At 42.7% G+C, this 19,332-nt stretch overlaps 1 protein-coding gene across 2 annotated transcripts; it reads left to right on the top strand.

Moving 5' to 3' along the window:
- The first annotated feature begins 5,703 nt into the window (after window positions 1-5,703).
- Window positions 5,704-17,627, top strand: LOC123155779 (protein MICRORCHIDIA 6). 2 transcript variants are annotated; one of them, XM_044573907.1, is made up of 20 exons: window positions 5,704-5,954; window positions 6,881-8,356; window positions 9,065-9,139; window positions 9,253-9,287; window positions 9,394-9,472; window positions 9,569-9,658; window positions 9,734-9,809; window positions 10,776-10,851; window positions 11,174-11,308; window positions 11,646-11,744; window positions 12,295-12,396; window positions 12,475-12,621; window positions 13,788-13,880; window positions 14,407-14,455; window positions 14,553-14,664; window positions 14,890-15,191; window positions 15,265-15,371; window positions 15,441-15,496; window positions 16,828-16,870; window positions 17,057-17,627. In XM_044573907.1, the coding sequence occupies exons 2-20, from the start codon at window positions 6,889-6,891 to the stop codon at window positions 17,201-17,203; spliced, it is 3,291 nt and encodes a 1,096-aa protein (XP_044429842.1). In that variant the 5' UTR covers window positions 5,704-5,954; window positions 6,881-6,888; the 3' UTR covers window positions 17,204-17,627. The 2 variants fall into 2 exon arrangements, with proteins under 2 accessions (XP_044429842.1, XP_044429841.1); XM_044573906.1 differs by having other exon boundaries at window positions 10,773-10,851.
- The last annotated feature ends 1,705 nt before the right edge of the window (window positions 17,628-19,332 follow it).

Raw genomic sequence — 19,332 nt, 5'->3', positions numbered from 1 at the left:
TCTGTAATACATCATCCCGCGACTAACTCATTAGTTACAATGCTTGCAAGGCTTATAGTGATGTGCATTACCGAGTGGGCCGAGAGATACCTCTCTGACAATCGAAGTGACAAATCCTAATCTCGAAATACGCCAACCCAACAAGTACCTTCGGAGACACCTGTAGAGCACCTTTATAATCACCCAGTTACGTTGTGATGTTTGGTAGCACACAAAGTGTTCCTCCGGTAAACGGGAGTTGCATAATCTCATAGTTATAGGAACATGTATAAGTCATGAAGAAAGAAATAGCAACATACTAAACGATCAAGTGCTAAGCTAATGGAATGGGTCAAGTCAATCACATCATTCTCCTAATGATGTGATCCCGTTAATCAAATGACAACTCATGTCTATGGTTAGGAAACTTAACCATCTTTGATTTAATGAGCTAGTCAAGTAGAGGCATACTAGTGACACTATGTTTGTCTATGCATTCACACATGTATTATGTTTCTGGTTAATACAATTCTAGCATGAATAATAAACATTTATCATGAAATAAGGAAATAAATAATAATTTTATTATTGCCTCTAGGGCATATTTCCTTCAGTTGGATCATATGGTGTTTCTCCCTCTCTATCTTGTTGTGATGAATTGAGTTTTCCCTTTGAGATTTCGTTTTATCGGATTGAATACTTTTATGGATTTGAGAACACTTGATATATGTCTTGCATATGAATACTCGTGGTGACAATGGGACATTATATCGATTCACTTGATATATGTTTTGGCACTCAACTCGTGGATTCCCGAGGTGACATTGGGGTAATCTATGCATAGGGGTTGATGCACGTTTTCGTCCTTGTTTCTCCAGTAGAAATCTTGGGGAACTCTTTGAGGTTCTTTGTGTTGGATTGAGTATTATAAATCTAAAATTGTTGATGCATATCGAATAATCAACTCACGGATACTTGCGGTGACATTGGAGTATCTAGGTGACATTAGAGTTGGTTGATGTGTATCATATGGTGTTATTTTAGTATGAACTCTTGGTTAGATCGATCAGAAAGAATAGCTTGGTGTTATTTTAGTACGAACTATAGGATAGATTGATCGGAAAGAATAGCTTTGAGGTGGTTTCGTACCCTACAAACAATTTCTTCTTATGTTCTCCGCCAGATAAGAACTTTGGAGTGATTCTTCATCACACTTGAGGGATGGTTATATGATCCAATTAGATTAGCATTTTGAGAGATTGCAGTAGCGAAAGTACGGACCCTAGGCCTTGTTTTCAAGCATTGCAATATAGTTTGTACTCACTTTTATTGATTGCTACCTTGCTATTTTTATTTATCCAGATTATAAAAATATATTTCTACCATCCATATTACACATTTATCACCATCTCTTCGCCGAACTAGTGCACATATACAATTTTCCATTGTATTGGGTGTGTTGGATACACAAGAGACTCTCTTTTTATTTGATTGCAGGGTTGTTTGAGAGAGACCATCTTCATTCTACGCCTCCTACGGATTGATAAACCTTTGGTCATCCACTTGAGGGAAAATTGCTACTGTCCTACAAAACTCTGCATTTGGAGGCCTAACACGAGTCTACAAGAATAAGTTGCATAGTAGACATCAGGGAAAATAGCTCCTCTTGGGGCGTCGCCGACGAAATATGTGGCATGGGGGGAACCGATTCCTAGCCGCGAACACAACGACAAAAGGCAAAAAATAATTTAAAACGCCCAAACTCGACAAAATTCAGTCAATTTGGACGAAATATAGGCGATTTCATTGATGTTTTGGTGAATTAAAAAAACATAGATAAATTGCCTAGTTCATGCCGACGAGGTTGTAGAAGATGGTGTAGTCCTCGCCGTCGCTCGGCGGCCCGTCCTTCAGGGCGGCCTGGCTGCAGCCCTGCCCTGGGTCATGATACGTCTCCGACGTATCTATAATTTTTGATGTATTCGTGCCATGTTTATAATATTTCTACATGATCTTGGTATGATTTGGTTAGAACTAACCCGGACTGACGCTATATTCAGCAAAACTACCGTGGTGTTGTTTTTTGTGCAGAAACAAAAGTTCTCGGAATGCGCTGAAAATCAACAGAGATTTTTTTGGAAAACATAAAAAATACTGAAATGAAAAGTTATCGGAGGGGAGTCCCGTGGGGCCCACGAGGGTGGAGGGCGCCCCCACCCCCCTGGGGCACGCCCCTGTGCCTCATGGACTCTCCGTGGGCCCCCCTGACTTGTTCTCGACGCCAACCTCTCCTATAAATCCCCAAACCTCCAGAACATAACCTAGATCGGGAGTTCCGCCGCCGCAAGCTTGTGTAGCCACCAAAAACCAATCGGGACCCTGTTCCGGCACCCTGCCGGAGGGGGGATCCATCACCGGTGGTCATCTTCATCATCCCGGCGCTCTCCATGGCGAGGAGGGAGTAGTTCACCCTCGGGGCTGAGGGTATGTACCAGTAGCTATGTGTTTGATCTCTCTCTCTCTCTCTCTCTCTCGTGTTCTTGATATGGCACGATCTTGATGTACCACGAGCTTTGCTATTATAGTTGGATCTTATGATGTTTCTCCCCCTCTATCTCCTTATGATGAATTGAGTTTTCCCTTTGAAGTTGTCTTATCGGATTGAGTCTTTAAGGATTTGAGAACACTTGATGTATCTCTTGCATGTGCTTACATGTGGTGACAATGGGATATTCACGTGATCTACTTGACGTATGTTGGTGATCAACTTGTGGGTTCGGTAACCTTGTGAACTTATGCATAGGGGTTGGCACACGTTTTCGTCTTGACTCTTCGGTAGAAACTTTGGGGCACTCTTTGAAGTTCTTTGTGTTGGTTTGAATAGATGAATCTGAGATTGTGTGATGCATATCGTATAATCATACCCGCGGATACTTGAGGTGACATTGGAGTATCTAGGTGACATTAGGGTTTTGGTTGATGTGTGTTTTAAGGTGTTATTTTACTACGAACTCTAGGGCTGTTTGTGACACTTATAGGAATAGCCCAATGGATTGATCCGAAAGATAACTTTGAGGTGCTTTCGTACCCTACAATAATCTCTTTGTTTGTTCTCCGCTATTAGTGACTTTGGAGTGACTCTTTGTTGCATGTTGAGGGATAGTTATATGATCTAATTATGTTATTATTGTTGAGAGAACTTGCACTAGTGAAAGTATGAACCCTAGGCCTTGTTTCAAAGCATTGCAATACCATTTTCGCTCACTTTTATTACTTGTTACCTTGCTATTTTTATAATTTCAGATTACAAAAACCTATATCTACCATCCATATTGCACTTATATCACCATCTCTTCGCCGAACTAGTGTACCATTGTATTGGGTGTGTTGGGGACACAAGAGACTCTTTGTTATTTGGTTGCAGGGTTGTTTAAGAGAGACCATCTTCATCCTACGCCTCCCACAGATTGATAAACCTTAGGTCATCCACTTGAGGGAAATTTGCTACTGTCCTACAAACCTCTACACTTGGAGGCCCAACAACGTCTACAAGAAGAAGGCTGTGTAGTAGACATCAGCTCACCACTGCGGGACGGCTTGCTCCACGTAGTGACCTCCTCGTTGTTGTCGGAGAGCACGATGATACCGCCCTCGTCGCGGCCGCGGCGCCGCTCGGCAATTTCATCCAGAGCAGGGCGCTGGCGCTCCATCTCCTGCGCCACGTAGTCTGTGCGTGACCAGGTGAGGCCGCTCTCGAGGTCGGTGGCCATGTCCTCGTGCTCCTGCTTCACCATAGTCGCTGGCTACTTCTTCGGCTTCACCAGGAGAATGTGCCCGCGGGGAGGAGAAGGGACGCGGCGGCCCTCATTTATGACGAGGTTGCCACCGCGGCTACGCCGACGGAGCGACATCTCCTGCGGCTCGGGCTTGACGGGGACGAGTGCCGTCGGCGCCAACTCGGAGGAGCGGGAGCCAGAGGATGATGGGTCCATGTGCCTCGGCAACCAAGAGCTTCCGCGGCGGCGAGAGAAGGGCGGCGCTGGGTACTCCAGTCGTGGCTCGTTGACTCCCTCGATGTGCGCGAGCAACACGGAGAGAGTTCGCTCGGGCGCGTCCCACCATTGGCGGCGGCCCTCCGAGTTATGGCGCCCCCTCGGTGTTGGCTCGCCATTGGTAGACGCCAGCTTCTCGGCGTGACGTCGCTGGAAGTACGCAGTCCACATTGCGTGGTTGTCCGCCGCGTACCGTGGTTCTTGGTGCGTGTACTCCGGCATGTTGACCCGAATCACCACGATCTCGGCGGGGCGTTCCGCGTCGGAGGGCGGCGGAGGCACGAGGACACTACCGACGCTCAGCCGCCATGCACCCCGGTACGCGCATGTTGGGCAGCGTCAGGTAGTTCGCCTCCTGCAGTAGGCGAGCTTCCCACTCGTGCAGCCAACGGCAGGCAAAGCCGTTGGCCGCCGCCCCGTCGCCGGGAAACCTCTCCGCGATGGCGACTGTGCGGCGAGCGGCAGTGAAGGTCACCTTTTTTGGGCGAGAAAGGTGAGGAGAAGAGATGGTCGACGTTGAGGCGAAGAGATGGCGAGTGTGCGGCGAGCGGTGGTGAAGGTCGGCTTTTATAGCGGCGAGAGGGCGTGAGGTGTAGACGCGTGGCGGGAAAGGGCGGGACGCGCGGCGGTGGCTCGCCATCACTATGCCACCAGTCATTCATCAATGGAAAGGCTGATCGGCGACAACATTGAATCGCGCGAGAGCCGAGGCGAGGCGATGAGGACGATGAAGCACAGTCGCTGACTCAGTGGGCCCACAGGAGGGGGGATCTGGCGCGGTTTGTTTTCGCGCCATTTTTCTTTCCCCCGACGCCCCCGATCGCCCTCAACGCGCTCGGTTCGACATGTGTTCGCCGGTGCCAATTTCGGTCCAAACCGGCGAATTTTAGGCTCCTGGAGCGTGACTGGGCGATTTTTTTGGGGCCGACGATAAAAAAGATACCTTAAGGGACGTGTTGGGGAGGGGGGGAGTGGAGATGCTCATCATCATCATCATCATCATCATCATCATCATCATCATCATCATCATCATCATCATCATCGCTTGGGAAGCTATTTGGGTGTCGCATGGACATTTATGTCCATGTCATTGGTCATGTATCGAAACTATTGCCCGCTGCGGCCTTGATATTTATCTTACTCTCCCGTACTCTAAGAACAAACGTAGCCCCTGTGTGTCTGTGTTGATATCTATTCACGTGATCAGTCGAGATGCCTGAGACGAGTAAAACGAAAATAGCATAGGCGCGAACAAATTTGTAGGTGGATGGTTAAGAGGACAATGATATCCTCAACCATCAAATTTCAAGACGTAAATTTGACATCGGTGCTCGCATTTTTCTAGATTTATTTTACCCCTTTTGACGATATACCTTTGTGGTAAAAGACGTATCTGTGGCAACTTCATCAATCTCAAGATAATGTGACGACTCAGTCTCTTTGAGATGCTCATAGGAATAGAATGTGTGTCAGTGCGTTCGTAGAGACGAGTGTGGGTACGTATGATGTACCGTGTCCAAGAAAACAAGGTAGACATGCACAGCTCAAAAATCTGGGATGGACGGAAAAGAAGGTTGAATTTTTTATGACCGTCGGGCGGCTTCCACGAAAGTTCTCGCGCTTTTACTCCTACATACACTCCTGGTCTGGTCTTCTTTTTTATTCCGCTTCACACACACTTTTACCTCCCTCCCTTCAATCATTCATCAACGCTCAGTCCCGTCCACACCCACCACCCCACAGCCCACAACAAGCGGAGTGTGTGTTGCGTTTTCTCCGCTAACCCCTCCAAACAAAACCCTCTCCTCCGCCTTCGCAAGCAAGCCACCTCCGCCGAATTCCTCTCGCCGCTGCTCTTCTTCCTCCCCTCGCCTCAGCGGGCCGGGGACGACGGCGCGGACCTGCATTGATTTGTTTTTCGGGGTGAGGAACCCTAGCCTTTTCTCGATTGTTTCCTCTGCGCGCCGCGAGCAATCGGCCCACGCTCTTCCCTGTGCGATTGACGATGAATCGGAACCCGTCCAGCCCGCCGCTTTTCTCTCGGATTGCTGTTGTTCGTTGTCGTGTGGAGGAGCATTTGTGCCAGTATTTTTTTCGTTTCCATTTCTTGAAGGTTAGGCGAGCGCGGGGCGCCGATTCCTGCTTTTCCCCAAACTCGAGGGTTTCATGGAGCTCGGCTTCTGTTTTTGCTGGTGGATTTGGGGGTGTTTTTTTTTTGTTTGTTACTGAACTCTACTGCTCTGCTCTCGCTGATTTCCTCTGTTCCTGTGTGAGAGGGGTTGAAATGGATTTTTCTGTCTCCATCGTCTTATTCGTCACGAGCGCGACTGATTATTACGCGCTGATCGCATTTAGCTAGCTTTGCCCTGATTGGCTGACACGTGTACAGATCGGTCCCAATTATTACGCGCTGATCGCATTTAGCTAACTTTGCTGTGATTGGCCACACGGATCTCCATAACTTCGTACTCGCAGCAGCTTCAAAAATTGAAGCCCCGAAAGACCATATGAAATCCATCGTACACAAATAATATCAGCGCCTGCGGCGTGCGGACATGATTATCCCCAAATCTGTAAATCCTGTGGAAAATTGATAATTGTATAGCCGATTCACATGTGCTCACATTTCACAGATCAATCCACATAACATCCGGCAAGGCGAAGCCCCAATCACCACTAACTCAATGTTTTTTTGTTACCAAAAGGATAATAGAATAGAGTTACCATTGGAAATGTGGCGTGCCCTTTGTTTTCATGACCATTTATTACATTTAATTGTTTGATGAACTGGATTGTGTGTTTGTCCTTCGTTTGGCATGCCTGTTACTCACTCAATCTAGTTGCTTCAGGTTAAGCAATGGCATTGTTGGACTGGATTGAGTTGTCTGATGACGAGGAGGTGGCAGTCAAAGAAAGACTTCCTCCAGAAAAAGTCAAAGAAGAATTTCCTCCAATAGAAGTCAAAGAAGAATTTCCTCCCACAATAGTGAAAGAAGAACTGGATACTCATGTACATGGGACAGCTCAGTTGGAAGTAGAAATTGTTGATTTAACCACAGAAGAAGCTGACGTTGAAGAGGATAGGAATGCTCACGGGAAAGGGGACGCTGCTCAGGGGGCAACAACATCACATAGACAACAGTTTGTTGCACCTCATGGACAAGGCGAGGCAGCTCAGACAGTGGTACCAAGACAAGAGTTTCTTGCTGCTGCTAATGGTGTGGAAGAGTTTCTTGTAACAGGTAATGTTGTGCAAGAGGCTATGCAGTCTGGAAATCAGGATTTTGCTGCAGCTGTTGATTGCACAGAAGAGGCCACGCATTCTGAAAATGCAGATGAAGCTGGCCCATCATTATTTACAGAACAAGGTGCTGCGGCAGGCGATTGCGGTGAAGAGGCTATGCAGTCTGGAAATCAGGATTTTGCTGCAGCAGTTGATTGTGCAGAAGAGGTCATGCATTCTGAAAATGCAGCTGAAGCTGTCCCATCGTCGTTTACAGAGCAAGGTGCTGCGGCAGGCGATTGCGATGAAGAGGCTATGCAGCCTGGAAATCAGGATTTTGCTGCAGCAGTTGATTGTGCAGAAGAGGCCATGCAGTCTGAAAATGCAGCTGAAGCTGTCCCCTCGTCGTTTACAGGGCAAGGTGTTGCGGCAGGCGATTGCAGTGAAGAAGCTATGCAGCCTGGAAATCAGGATTTTTCTGCAGCAGTTGATTGCGCAGAAGAGGCCATGCAGTCTGAAAATGCAGCTGAATCTGGCCCATCATCGTTAACAGAACAAGGTGTTGTGGCAGGTTATTGCAGCGAAGAAGCTATGCAGTGTGGAAATCAGGATTTTGTTGCAGCAGTTGATTGCACAGAAGAGGCCATGCAGTCTGAGCATGCAGCTGAAGCTGGCCCGTTATTGTTTACTGGACAGGGTGTTGTGGCAGGCGATTGCGGTGAAGAGGCTATGCAGTCTGGAAAGCAGGATTTTGTCGCAGCAGTTGATTGCGCAGAAGAGGCTATGCATTCTGGAAATGCAGTCGAAGCTGCCCCATCATCGTTTATCGAAGGTGTAGCGGCAGGTGATTTTGCTGAAGAGGCTATGCGGTATAACCATGAAAACCAAGCTGCTCAATGCTCGCTAATGACAGGACAAGCTGCTGCATCATCCTTGTCAATGACAGAACAAGGTGCTACTACATCTTCACTAAGGACAGTGCAACAGAGTCACAAGAGAGATGCATTGCTAGGTTCCCCTCCCATCTCAACCGCGGCGCCTTTTCCCCGGCAATTCTGGAAGGCTGGGGAGTACAAGGTTGCTGCCCGAGCTTCCATCAACAGTATGTTCTTATTCTCTTCCGTGCCCAGGACTTTATTTAACAGTCCCACCAATAAACATTGCCTGTCCCGTTTAGAGCGTCCATCATGGCAGGTTGGGTGGATTACCCTGCTTGTCCACTCTGCTCTCCCCATTGGTGGACTGAAACTTGCTCACACGCAGTTCCCTGTTTCATGGAACTGAGAATTGTGTTAATGTTATTAAAAAGTTCAGTTAATTATAATCCTTACTCTGTTACATGTCTCAAGAGTATTGACCAGTGAGATTTTTTTGCTGCACTTTTGTGTATATGGCAGAGCTTCATCCAACCCGCACTGCCACCGATGAGAGTCCTTCATAGTTTACCTTGGCTACCAAGTTGTTTACTTCAATCTTCAGTCGGTTTATTTCATTGTTATAGTTGGGTTTATTTTCGTTGGATATATTCCACAAAATAGAGAGATGCTTCCATCTATCAAATAGTCTGTTACATAAGGTGATAAGGCATCCCTAAATTTGGGAGGCCGTGTCCAGAGTCTATTATGCATGCATGAATTAAGGGTCTTCTGTTTAAAGTGTTTTCCCCAGCCTCTTTCTCGGTTGTATTAATATAAAAATATATAGAGGAAAACATGCACTGACAGGTTCAATATGGCCCCATCTGCATGCACATTATTTCCATTTTCTGGTTGTTCTTACTTCTTACCATTTAATTTTGCAATTTGATTAGATGGCCAGAACTGCTTAAGGATTAATCCCAAGTTTCTTCACTCGAATGCTACGTCACACAAGTGGGTATTTGGTGGTACGTCGTAGTGATATCTGTAAAGCTGGCACTTCACTTCTGCTTTTGTATGTCTATGCTCCTATCTAGGGAATCCTGACTATATTGATGTATGCTTAACTCTCTTTCTACAGCTATTGCAGAACTGCTCGACAACACTGTTGATGAGGTTTCTGTTTCAAATATATGAACACTAATAGTATCACCATTATCTATGATTCTCATGCTTTGTTTTGTTTCTTGATTCTTCTGTTTTGCATCGGAACGTGGAGTAGGTGCAGAATGGGGCAACCTATGTGAAAATAGATAAAATGAAATATTCTCCTGTCGGAGAGTATTCATTAATGGTACAAGGTAGCATACAGATATATATGTACTATCAAATTGCACTGGCTATATTATGTTTATATAGTATTTTCTGTAGCTTATTTCTTGAATCCCATTTTCAAGATGATGGAGGCGGTATGAGTCCTGAGCATCTTCGACATTGTTTGAGCTTCGGATTCTCCAATAAATGCACGAATTCATCAATTGGACAATGTAATAGTTTTTGTGAACTCGCTGCGTTGCTTAGTCCATTGCTAAATAGTCACTGACTTGTGGTTACTTTTACAGATGGAAATGGCTTCAAAACCAGCACAATGAGGCTTGGGGCAGATGCTATCATATTCAGCTGCAGAAAAGCTAATAGGTTTGTCCTATTTTAGCAATGCACTATCTTTCCTATTCACTTTCTGGCATTAGCAGATATGGGAACTTTGATCTGACACACTAATTATCATGATAAAATGCAATACGGAACAAATTGATTATACTTATTTTTTTTGTTAAACCTCCCATCCTAAATGTACTAGCAAGTTATACGTGCATTGCACGTGAGAGCTCAGATAATCAAATTTCAGTCAAAGATCGGCATGCATTATAGTGGGCAAATGAAAATTTTGAGGCATATGCATAAATTATAAGATGCAAAACTCGGGTAAAATATATCGAGTGCTTCTTGTCTAGGCATCTTTTGGGATATCTCATATTGCAATTTTTCATAGAAAATAGCAACATAGCTACTCTATCTGCAAAGATAAACATGATTTATGAAGGTACATCCATAGCCTTGAACAAGGGAAGTCTAGAATGAAGTAGAAGTGTGTTTTAAGTTTTGTGCAAAATGTCCATAGGGCTTAACCCAACCATAGAATCTTCTAGATAGTAGATGTGGCAGAATCTGTTGTAGTAAAGGGAAGATCCAACGGTCAGTAACACTCAGATTTGCCACCTCTCTACTGCCGGATCGGCTTCATCCAACGGTTGTTATTCAAAGTTATTCTTACACTATAGATAGATAGAATAGATAATAAATATAGATAACAGATATAAAGGAGCATGATTGGATGGTTACCAAAAACTGGCTGGCCAAACAATTGGTTAGCTACCGACTTGCTTCGTCAATCTCTCAAAAAATGCCAAATTTGGCAAGTCTTGGAGTTGCCAATTTTTGGCTACCAACCAAGCATGCTCTACAGGGGAGGGGGGGGGGGGTGCTTTTAGCATATAATGTCATTGTGTTGAGCATCTTTGCTGATGGCCTGCTAACTTGCTAGCCAAACTTATCTACTATATCATGGTAACCTTTTAGTTTAATCATTTGATATGACAGCAGATTGACACGAAGTGTTGGGCTGCTCTCTTACACATTCCTCAAAGGAACCGGCTGCAATGACATATTAGTGCCTGTGGTCAGTTTATTAAACTTGTTAACTTATGACATTATTAATGTAGTATCTACAGCCACATCACCATGTTTTTTTTTAGTATTTGGACAAGAGTAAACTGAAATTTGTTTCCAATATAATAGCTTCTAGTTGGTAATGATGTCATCTGAAGATTAATTAGTATGTCGAATTGTGGATATAGGGATTTTAACTGACACAGACCCTTGATACGTACTCCCTCTGTAAACTATTATAAGAGCGTTTAGATCACTAAAATAGTGATCTGAACGCTCTTATATTAGTTTACGGAGAGAGTACTAAACAACTAATGCTATTTTTCTTATAGGTTGACTATGAATTTGATCCTTCATCCCGCAATTTCAAGAGGATAATGGACCGTGGTGAAAAACATTTTTCTTCCAATTTGTCCACTCTTCTGAGGTGGTCTCAATTTTCTACAGAAGATGATTTATTGAATCAAGTAAGTTACTACTCTCTCTACTTATCCAGTTAATCATTTTTTTGGAATTCTGACATGACTTCCTCTTGAAAATATTTGTCCAAAACCAATTGATTGTATGTCGGTGTGCTCAGATAGTAACTGGTTACTTTTTTTCGAGGAAAGTAACTGGTTACTTCTATGGTTACTAGTGTTATACCCTAAAAGCAATATTTTCATGGTGAATACCTAGATTTCGTGTGAATACCAAGATTTGGTTATGAAATGCAATAGCTATACAGTTTTTTTCTTCTGTATATCTGGAATGGTTTGTTTGTACAAGATTGCTTCCTACTTACTCTGGTCCACATGCTGACAGTTTGAGGACATGGGATGCCATGGCACAAAAATTGTTGTATCCAAATTATGGCTCAATGATGCGGATGAAATGGAGCTTGACTTTACAACTGATGATGAGGTGCGATTTGTTTCTCTCAGCGACTCTACTCCATAGATTTCAAATTTCAGTATTCCTTATTTATATGTACTCCCTCCGTTCCTAAATATACGATGTTGGGGGAGTTCAATTTACACTCGCCCAAAGGGAGTACTTCAAAACCAAGGATAAACATTACTTAGTTCATGCAACACTTGAAAAATATTTGATGGAAAAGTCGAATATATTCTAATCTTATAGACATGGAAGCTGTAGTAGAATTCTTTTACCTTTTTGTTGTTGGAAGATATATAAAATATTTACTTTTTTTACGTATATCACCTGATTGCCCCTGCGAGACTAACAATCGTCGAAGAAATTGGCTCAGTAAATATCGAACCACTGATGTTGATCACTGAACCCCTTGTGATTACAATCACCACCGGTAGTCCTATATACTGTTCTCATGCAGTATAGAAATGAACTATAGTTGTAATTCATTCAGACTTTAACAGTGCTGCTTGCTTTACCTTTCTCTGAGTCATTTGTACAAATTTTCACTAAAGGGCAACTTTGTCACATGGTGGTGCAGGATATTATGATGTCAGGAGCGCCTAAGATACCAGAAGAACGCGCGAAAGTGAAAAGGTTGAATCATATGCATATTGCAAATCGCTTCCGATATTCACTTCGTGTAAGTTCCAAACACAAAATATATATCCAAGACTTACATCTGTTTTTTTTAATGACTGACTAGCTTAAATATCACCAGGTTTATGCATCTATACTATACCTTCGTCTACCAGAACACTTTAAAGTCATCTTGTGTGGACGAACTGTTGAACCTCACCATATTATAAAGGACCTCATATACTGTGAATGTATCAAATATCGACCACAAGTTGGAATAAGCGTACAGGTTGGTTTGTTCTAGAAAACTTAGTTCAGAACTGATCTCAGCTGTACATCTACTAACATGATGCTCATCTTTTCTAATACTCCCTCTGTTCCATAATGTAGTGCACATAGCTTTTTCGAAAAGTCAAACTTTGCAAACTTTGACCAAGTTTATATAGAAAACTATTTATAGCTAAAATACCAAATATATAAAATATGAAACTACTTATTATAATGAATCCAATAATATATGTTTGGCATTCTAGTTGTAAATAAATGTTTTTCTCCAAAAAATTGGTCAAAGATTGTAGGGTTTGACTTCTCAAAAAATCTGTACATTATGGAATGGAGGGAGTAAAATGGTAGTTTTGCAGAGCAACTTAACTACCAGCTGTACTATTTTGTACTCCCCGCGCTCACTATTACTCCCTTCGATCCAAAATAAGTGTCGCAGTTTTGAACTAAGGTTAGTTTAACCTTAGTGAACTAAGGTTAGTTCAACCATAGTTCAAAACTGCGACACTTATTATGGATCGGAGGGAGTATAAGATGTTCTAACTTTTCTTAATCGGATGTATATAGACGCATTTTAGTGTGTTTGTTTACTCATTTCAGTCCGTATGTAGTCCATATTGAAATATCCAAAACATTTTATAGTAGTGAACGGGGGGAGTACTTGTATTGGCATTGATACGATCTCCAGTATGCAATTTTGACCATGACTTATTCTATTACATGTTAATAAAACCTATTGAATACTCCCTCCGCCCCAAAATAAGTGTCCTAACTTTGTACTAGCTTTAGTGTAAAGTTGTACTAAGGTTGAGACACTTATTTTGGGATGGAGGGTGTACGATGTGACAAAAAATATTTTATGACAAGTCTGGTAATAACACTTGCACTTTACAAGTTCTTTCAGAAACATTTGCATACAAAAATCCAAATATTTTGGTTACACTGGTGGCCGAAGTTGTAATGGTTGACTGCATGCATTCTAAAACGACATTTAAGCACATGAGTAACTGCAGCATCATTCCTTTTAGGCAGTGAGCATTTCATTGGTCATTCTAGGTTATTGCACAATGCTCAGGGAACTTTGTTTGAAATATAGATAGCATCCATCTAAGTACAATTAGTTTAGATGATTGAAAAGTATGTAGTGCACCTAATGCGTCTGTTTTGAATCAGGTTGATGTCATTACTTCAATTGGCTTCTTAAAAGGTGCTCCAAACCTGGATATCTATGGATTTAATGTCTACCATAGGAACCGTCTTATTCTGGTAAAATAGATTCATCCACATGCACTACTGCTTTTAAATTTGTCATATGTTGCATAGTATTTGTTCTTGTAAGTTTTTTCAGGAAACAAGAAACTTGTATAATAATAATGCAATTGCTAAGTAGAAGCATTACAAAAGTACAAATTCCAGATTAGTTACTATATGGACAATATTAATGTCCAATACAGATTAGTTGAGAACTTACTAGAGGGGCTGATTACAACGAGGGTACACCTTAAAGGATCCTCATTGTTGGGACTTACCTTTCAGGCAGGTTTTATAGATGTTCGCTTAAACCATATAGGGTTTTTAGATGATCCCTCTTATCCAAGGTGATTCATCATCTTTGTTATAATGTGTTTCCTCGACTAAAATTTCCTTCCAGATGGATATTCTGAATTTCTGACATTACAAATTCAAAAATGTTATTCACTGTGGTAGTTCAGCCACCTTTTTTACTTATGCTTTGCAGCATGCTAAATACTAGCATATCATATTATTTTAATCTATTAGTTTCTTTGTTCAGCCATTTTGGGCTGCAGGCTCTGAAAGAGGTCGAGGCAGAGGCATTGCTGGTATGAATTCCTATTGCAGTTTTTAGTTTGTTGCTGGGTTTCGCTATAATTTCAGTACCAGAGTATTTTTAGTATTGAATAAAACATTATTTCCTAGGGGTTTTGGAGGCGAACTTTATACGACCTACACATGATAAGCAAGATTTTGAGAAGACGGAACTTTTTCAGAGACTTGAGATGAGATTAAAAGACATGGCAATGGAGTATTGGTAAGTTCAGTATGTCATATATGGGTCTGAAAGTGCTTACAGATGTATTCCCAGCCTTTGGTCATTTACAGATATATTTACATTACGTTCACCTTCCAGCCAGATGCACACTTCCCTGTTCTTTTACTGCATGCATGCTTTGATATCTTCCTATCATTCTTATATATGTACTGTTATTTTCTTGGAAAAAAGATGACTACCATAACCACCATCTATTTGTGGCAGGAAGCACCATGCTCATTTGGTTGGCTACCGGCCACTCACAAAATCTCTTCGTCCAGCATATTATGCATCTATTGCTGCTACCAATGATAATAGCTCAGTAGCCCAAGCTACAGCAACACCTTATGCCAGGAACTCAAGAGCCAAAGCATCTGGAGTATTGAACTCCCGTTTCAATGGAGGTAACTCATTAAATCCTTTGCACATTGGTGCCTTGAGGGCTCAAATGGACTATGGTGCATGTCCTTTAGCAAGGAAAAATATGAGGACTTCATTATATATGCCAAGCACACCGCAGCAAACTGGTTGGTTTCAGATATCTTTTGCCCCCTTCGATGGATCCCCTTAATATTTTTCTGATTAGTGTACTGCAAGCAGAACTGTGCAAAAGAAGAAACTCTGGCTCGATGATTGAAACGAGGGCCCAGAAAAGGCACAACACAAATGGCGATGCTGACCACTTTGGAAGTGTCAATGTTGTTGAGGTTAGAAATTTGTTAGGAGTACTTTTATGATAATCAATAGTTTTAACTTTTTGATTGTATCTTTTGTAGATAGGAGAGGAAAGGAGCAGTCTCTTAATTTGTCAGAACATGATGCTAAAGGCCGAGTGAGTAATGAAATCTTTCTTAGCATGTTTCAAGCTTTTGTTTATTCCACTTTCAATTCTATGTCTGGGTTACATATACCACATTTGAAACAACAATCACCATTATTTGCATATTTAATTTTACAACTATTATATATATAAACAAGGTAAGCAAACGGTTTGGTATCATTAGCCGGTTTATCATATGAATTAATCTATAATTCTCTAAGTATGAGACGTGAAACCAATTTTCATCATTAAGTAACATAATCACAAGAGTAAGCATGATTTGGAAAGGTAACGTGACAGACACTTGTTATTTGTCATTGGGAAACAACGTTGGACGCTTGGGAATGAAAAATTGACTGGATTTACTCACCCATGATTTGACCGGACTACTTGTGAGATTCCTTACCGAAAAAGGGTTTTCCCCCGCTTTGTATTACAAAGCACCAACACCGAGGCATGGATAAGTTCGATAGGGCAAGGCAAACTTGGTAGACAAACCAAATAATGGCATAAATTGTTAAGTCGTAGGCATAGTTCGGTAAAGTAGGGTATAATCAAACACGCATGCTTAAATTGTCTACCATTAAGTTTTAGCATTGCATCTTAGTTGATCCTTTTGTTCGATGGCTGTTTAGAACATTGAGTGACCACACGCAGAAGTGATTACTCTGGTCAATTGACACAAAAAGTTGATATTTGATGCAAAAGGATCTAATCCTTTGTTGATTATGGCTTAGTAGTGTTGGATATTAGTGCTCTATAATAGTATGTTATCTCATATGTAGGTAACCTATGGTTGCGTCATCTCATCTTTCGTTCATCCATATAATAACAGTGACAAGTTGATAGGCAACTTTGAATATATGTCTAAAATGTACGACTTGAACGTAGATAACTAAACTGAGCTTCATAGCAGATTATAGGGACCAAAAGTACAGTTCACCGTTATACACTGGGTCAGCTAAAGCTTGTAAATCTGGATTCATTTTTCTTTCTTGATAGACCTGCGCTTTTCTTTCTAGGATGCTATATATTCACATACTTCTGTGGCAGTAGTTTGCTCTGTTTAGTTTCAGCAATGATCCGACGATATAAAGTGTGGTTAAGGGCTGATTGTTTGATTTACTGGACGTGGGTTGTGGACTGTAGAGGCACTTTTTTTAGTTCGTAGTTTGTATCACAGAGATGGTAAAAATTAAAACAAATATGTCATCCCTGCAATTTGCTTTTTGCTGGGTCCATACACTTTCTTTTAGATTCACAAGATAAAATAGTTTGTTATATGTTTTGTTCATTGCTTGTAAACCATGTGTAATGATTGCTGCCAAAAAAATGCCGTGAAGGTGTTCCGAGCTCGAGGCGGCAGGACAGATTCTCCGAAGCAAGGTAAGTTGCTGGTAAAACGCAGTTTTTTATATTTTTTGCGGGGAGGTAAAATGTAGAGTAGTATCTAGAAGTACAAAAAAAAATTACCTAGTACTAGATGGCTCTGGTGTTTTGAATGTCGAAAATGGAGGCACCTGATCCTCTTAGATTCCAAAAGACTGACGTGCTCTAATCGCCGCTGAACAGGCGGACAGGTTGATGGGTGAACTCCGCGAGTGGCAACGAAAGGGGAGGAGCCTGACGGACGAGTTGGAGTTCTACCACGGCCTCAGCGCGATACAGCGCAGGATGCCCATCACCAGCACCTCTTCCCTGGGAGTGGGATGGATCTGACTGAATGGCATGACTGACACCACGCCGGCAGCGGAAGTCCATAACTACGTACTAATAGTACTAACCTTATGGGGCGGTTTAAGCGGGAGTTTGACCCCTCGGGATGGTGGATTGGTGGTATAACCAAGGCACGTGCAGTAAGTAGATCTATGGTTGGTCTGGCACTAGGTGCATGGTAAGTAACATCAGACGTTTGATGTCGGAAGAAGACCTCCTTTACGGTAGCGGTGGCGGGTCGATATGCGTAAACTAAGAACAACTCTCTCTAAATATGATGCTAATGTAAACTGTAGCGGTGCACATGAATCAACTAGTTAAACTGTTTGGGAGGAAAGAAAAAAAAAAGGAGAAGCGAGTACCAGCTTAACCAGCAAACGTTCGCTGGGGAGCATGGCAAATTGTGTTGTCAGCGGGTTGCAATTTTCGTCAGTGAGTATGGCACATCGGTCTAGTTTTTTCTAGGATTTGTCGTGCTTCAAGGAATTTGCCATCCTTGCGACTACATAAATTGCTACAAAAATCGTTTGTTTTGCCATGACCTTCGAGAGAACATCAGCACAGTAATATTACCGGAAACAAATGGGTGGCTATTTTGTTAACGAACATCAGCACCTTCCTTTTCACGAGTAGAAAACCCTTGCCGTGTCCTGTACAGTAACATGGGCGGACGGGCTCACGGGTCCGTGTGCTGTGGTGTCAAATTATCTTTCCGACTGAGGACCTCTATGAACCGTCAAATTATCAACCTTTACTTTTTTTTCTCGTGATGGAAAATAGCAGCCGTCCATGCAAACGGCATACTCCTCAAACAAATTATTGGGCGTGTGAAGGGACGCGACGGGAAGCAAAGCAGCTGTCAAGAAAATGGCACGTGCCTTTGAGAGATTTTCTTTGTGAGGGAGTTTTCTTTTCTTTTCTTTTTAAGACAACTCGAGTTACGGATTCTTCATCTTCTTCCTTTTGGCGTTAGAAAGGTACCTTGTCACGGTTTTCGTGGGAAAGCTTTCACTTGCCCCCTTCTTCCTTCGCATGCACGCCATTGGTTATGCTAATGCTACGCTTTCCTAGTGAGCGATGGATCGGTTTCCGTAATCTCTTGTTTTTTGAGTCGGTTCCTTTTCTCGTTGTGCAAGCTTTTTTGTACCGTGCAAACTTCTTTGCAGATTGTCTACTAGTATATCTCAACACACATTTCAGCGTTTTTTGTTGTATGTATTGTGTGCGCGGGCAATACGTTTCCACCAGGTTCCAAAACTATCTGTACTAGCAGATGCGGCCTAAGCTCTGAATCCCCTTCACCATTTTACTATAATTTCTAGCAGGTTTCATCGTTTCCCGGCTAATAAAATTCAGATTTGCCATGATAAAGGGTTTGCTACGCTACTCTTCATCGGCGTCGGTTGTTGTTTTGTTGCGTTGGTCCTATGAGGTCTTAGCAGGACGACTTTTTGACTATTTACTACAACAAGTTTTGCTCGGCTCGAGGGGCGAAGATAGTGGCCCGCCTTCGGCTCGCTTCGGTGCTTGTAGTTGTCGCTAGGTGGTTTACGGATCTGAATGTAATTTTTATTATTTTCGGTGTTTGTTGTACTATTATGATTGAAAATAAATAGATTGAAAACACGGTAGACCATATTTATCATTTGTGTTTTCCTAGTATCATTGTTGGCAGAAAGAAAGCACCGGCTGTTTTGTCCCAAAATTACACGTGCGGTACAGCGACTCAAAACTCTCCTGGAGAAAAGAAATATATCTGAACGAAACGAATCACAATCGCAGCGATATGTTTGTCTCTTTGTTCTTCCACTGTACTACTATGGGTGGCTACGAATGCTCCATTTTTTATATTTTAAAATGAAAACTTTCACTCTTTCAGGCCCCAGCCTCCGCAGAAAAGAATAACAAGAAGACGCACGTGATCCTGCCTGCGAGCTCACTGCATATCTTCTCCTTCGCCAGATATTTTTTTTCTACTCGCAGCCCGCACCGAGAAGCCTGCACGCGTCCCCCATGCATGCCACGCGGGCAAATCGTACGCCTGGTCCACATGTCAGGCACTTGGTGGCGGCACACGTGGTGGTCTCGCGTTGGCGCTCGAGATCCCAGCTGCCCCGGCTCTGCCGGCGGTT

This window comes from Triticum aestivum, chromosome 7B, assembly GCF_018294505.1.
Source record: "Triticum aestivum cultivar Chinese Spring chromosome 7B, IWGSC CS RefSeq v2.1, whole genome shotgun sequence".
Lineage (NCBI taxonomy): Eukaryota > Viridiplantae > Streptophyta > Magnoliopsida > Poales > Poaceae > Triticum > Triticum aestivum.
The sequence above is the reverse complement of the archived record's forward strand: the minus strand, read 5'-3'. Positions and strand labels throughout refer to the sequence as shown.

What these genes read in the sequence shown, in the direction of transcription:
- LOC123155779 (XM_044573906.1), top strand. Translation starts at nt 6,889, where the DNA reads ATGGCATTGTTGGACTGGATTGAGTTGTCTGATGACGAGGAGGTGGCA. An exon ending in AAGTTGGAATAAGCGTACAG is followed by an intron (nt 12,622 to 13,787) that starts GTTGGTTTGTTC and finishes GTTTTGAATCAG; the next exon opens with GTTGATGTCATTACTTCAAT. An exon ending in ATAGGAACCGTCTTATTCTG is followed by an intron (nt 13,881 to 14,406) that starts GTAAAATAGATT and finishes TTCTTTGTTCAG; the next exon opens with CCATTTTGGGCTGCAGGCTC.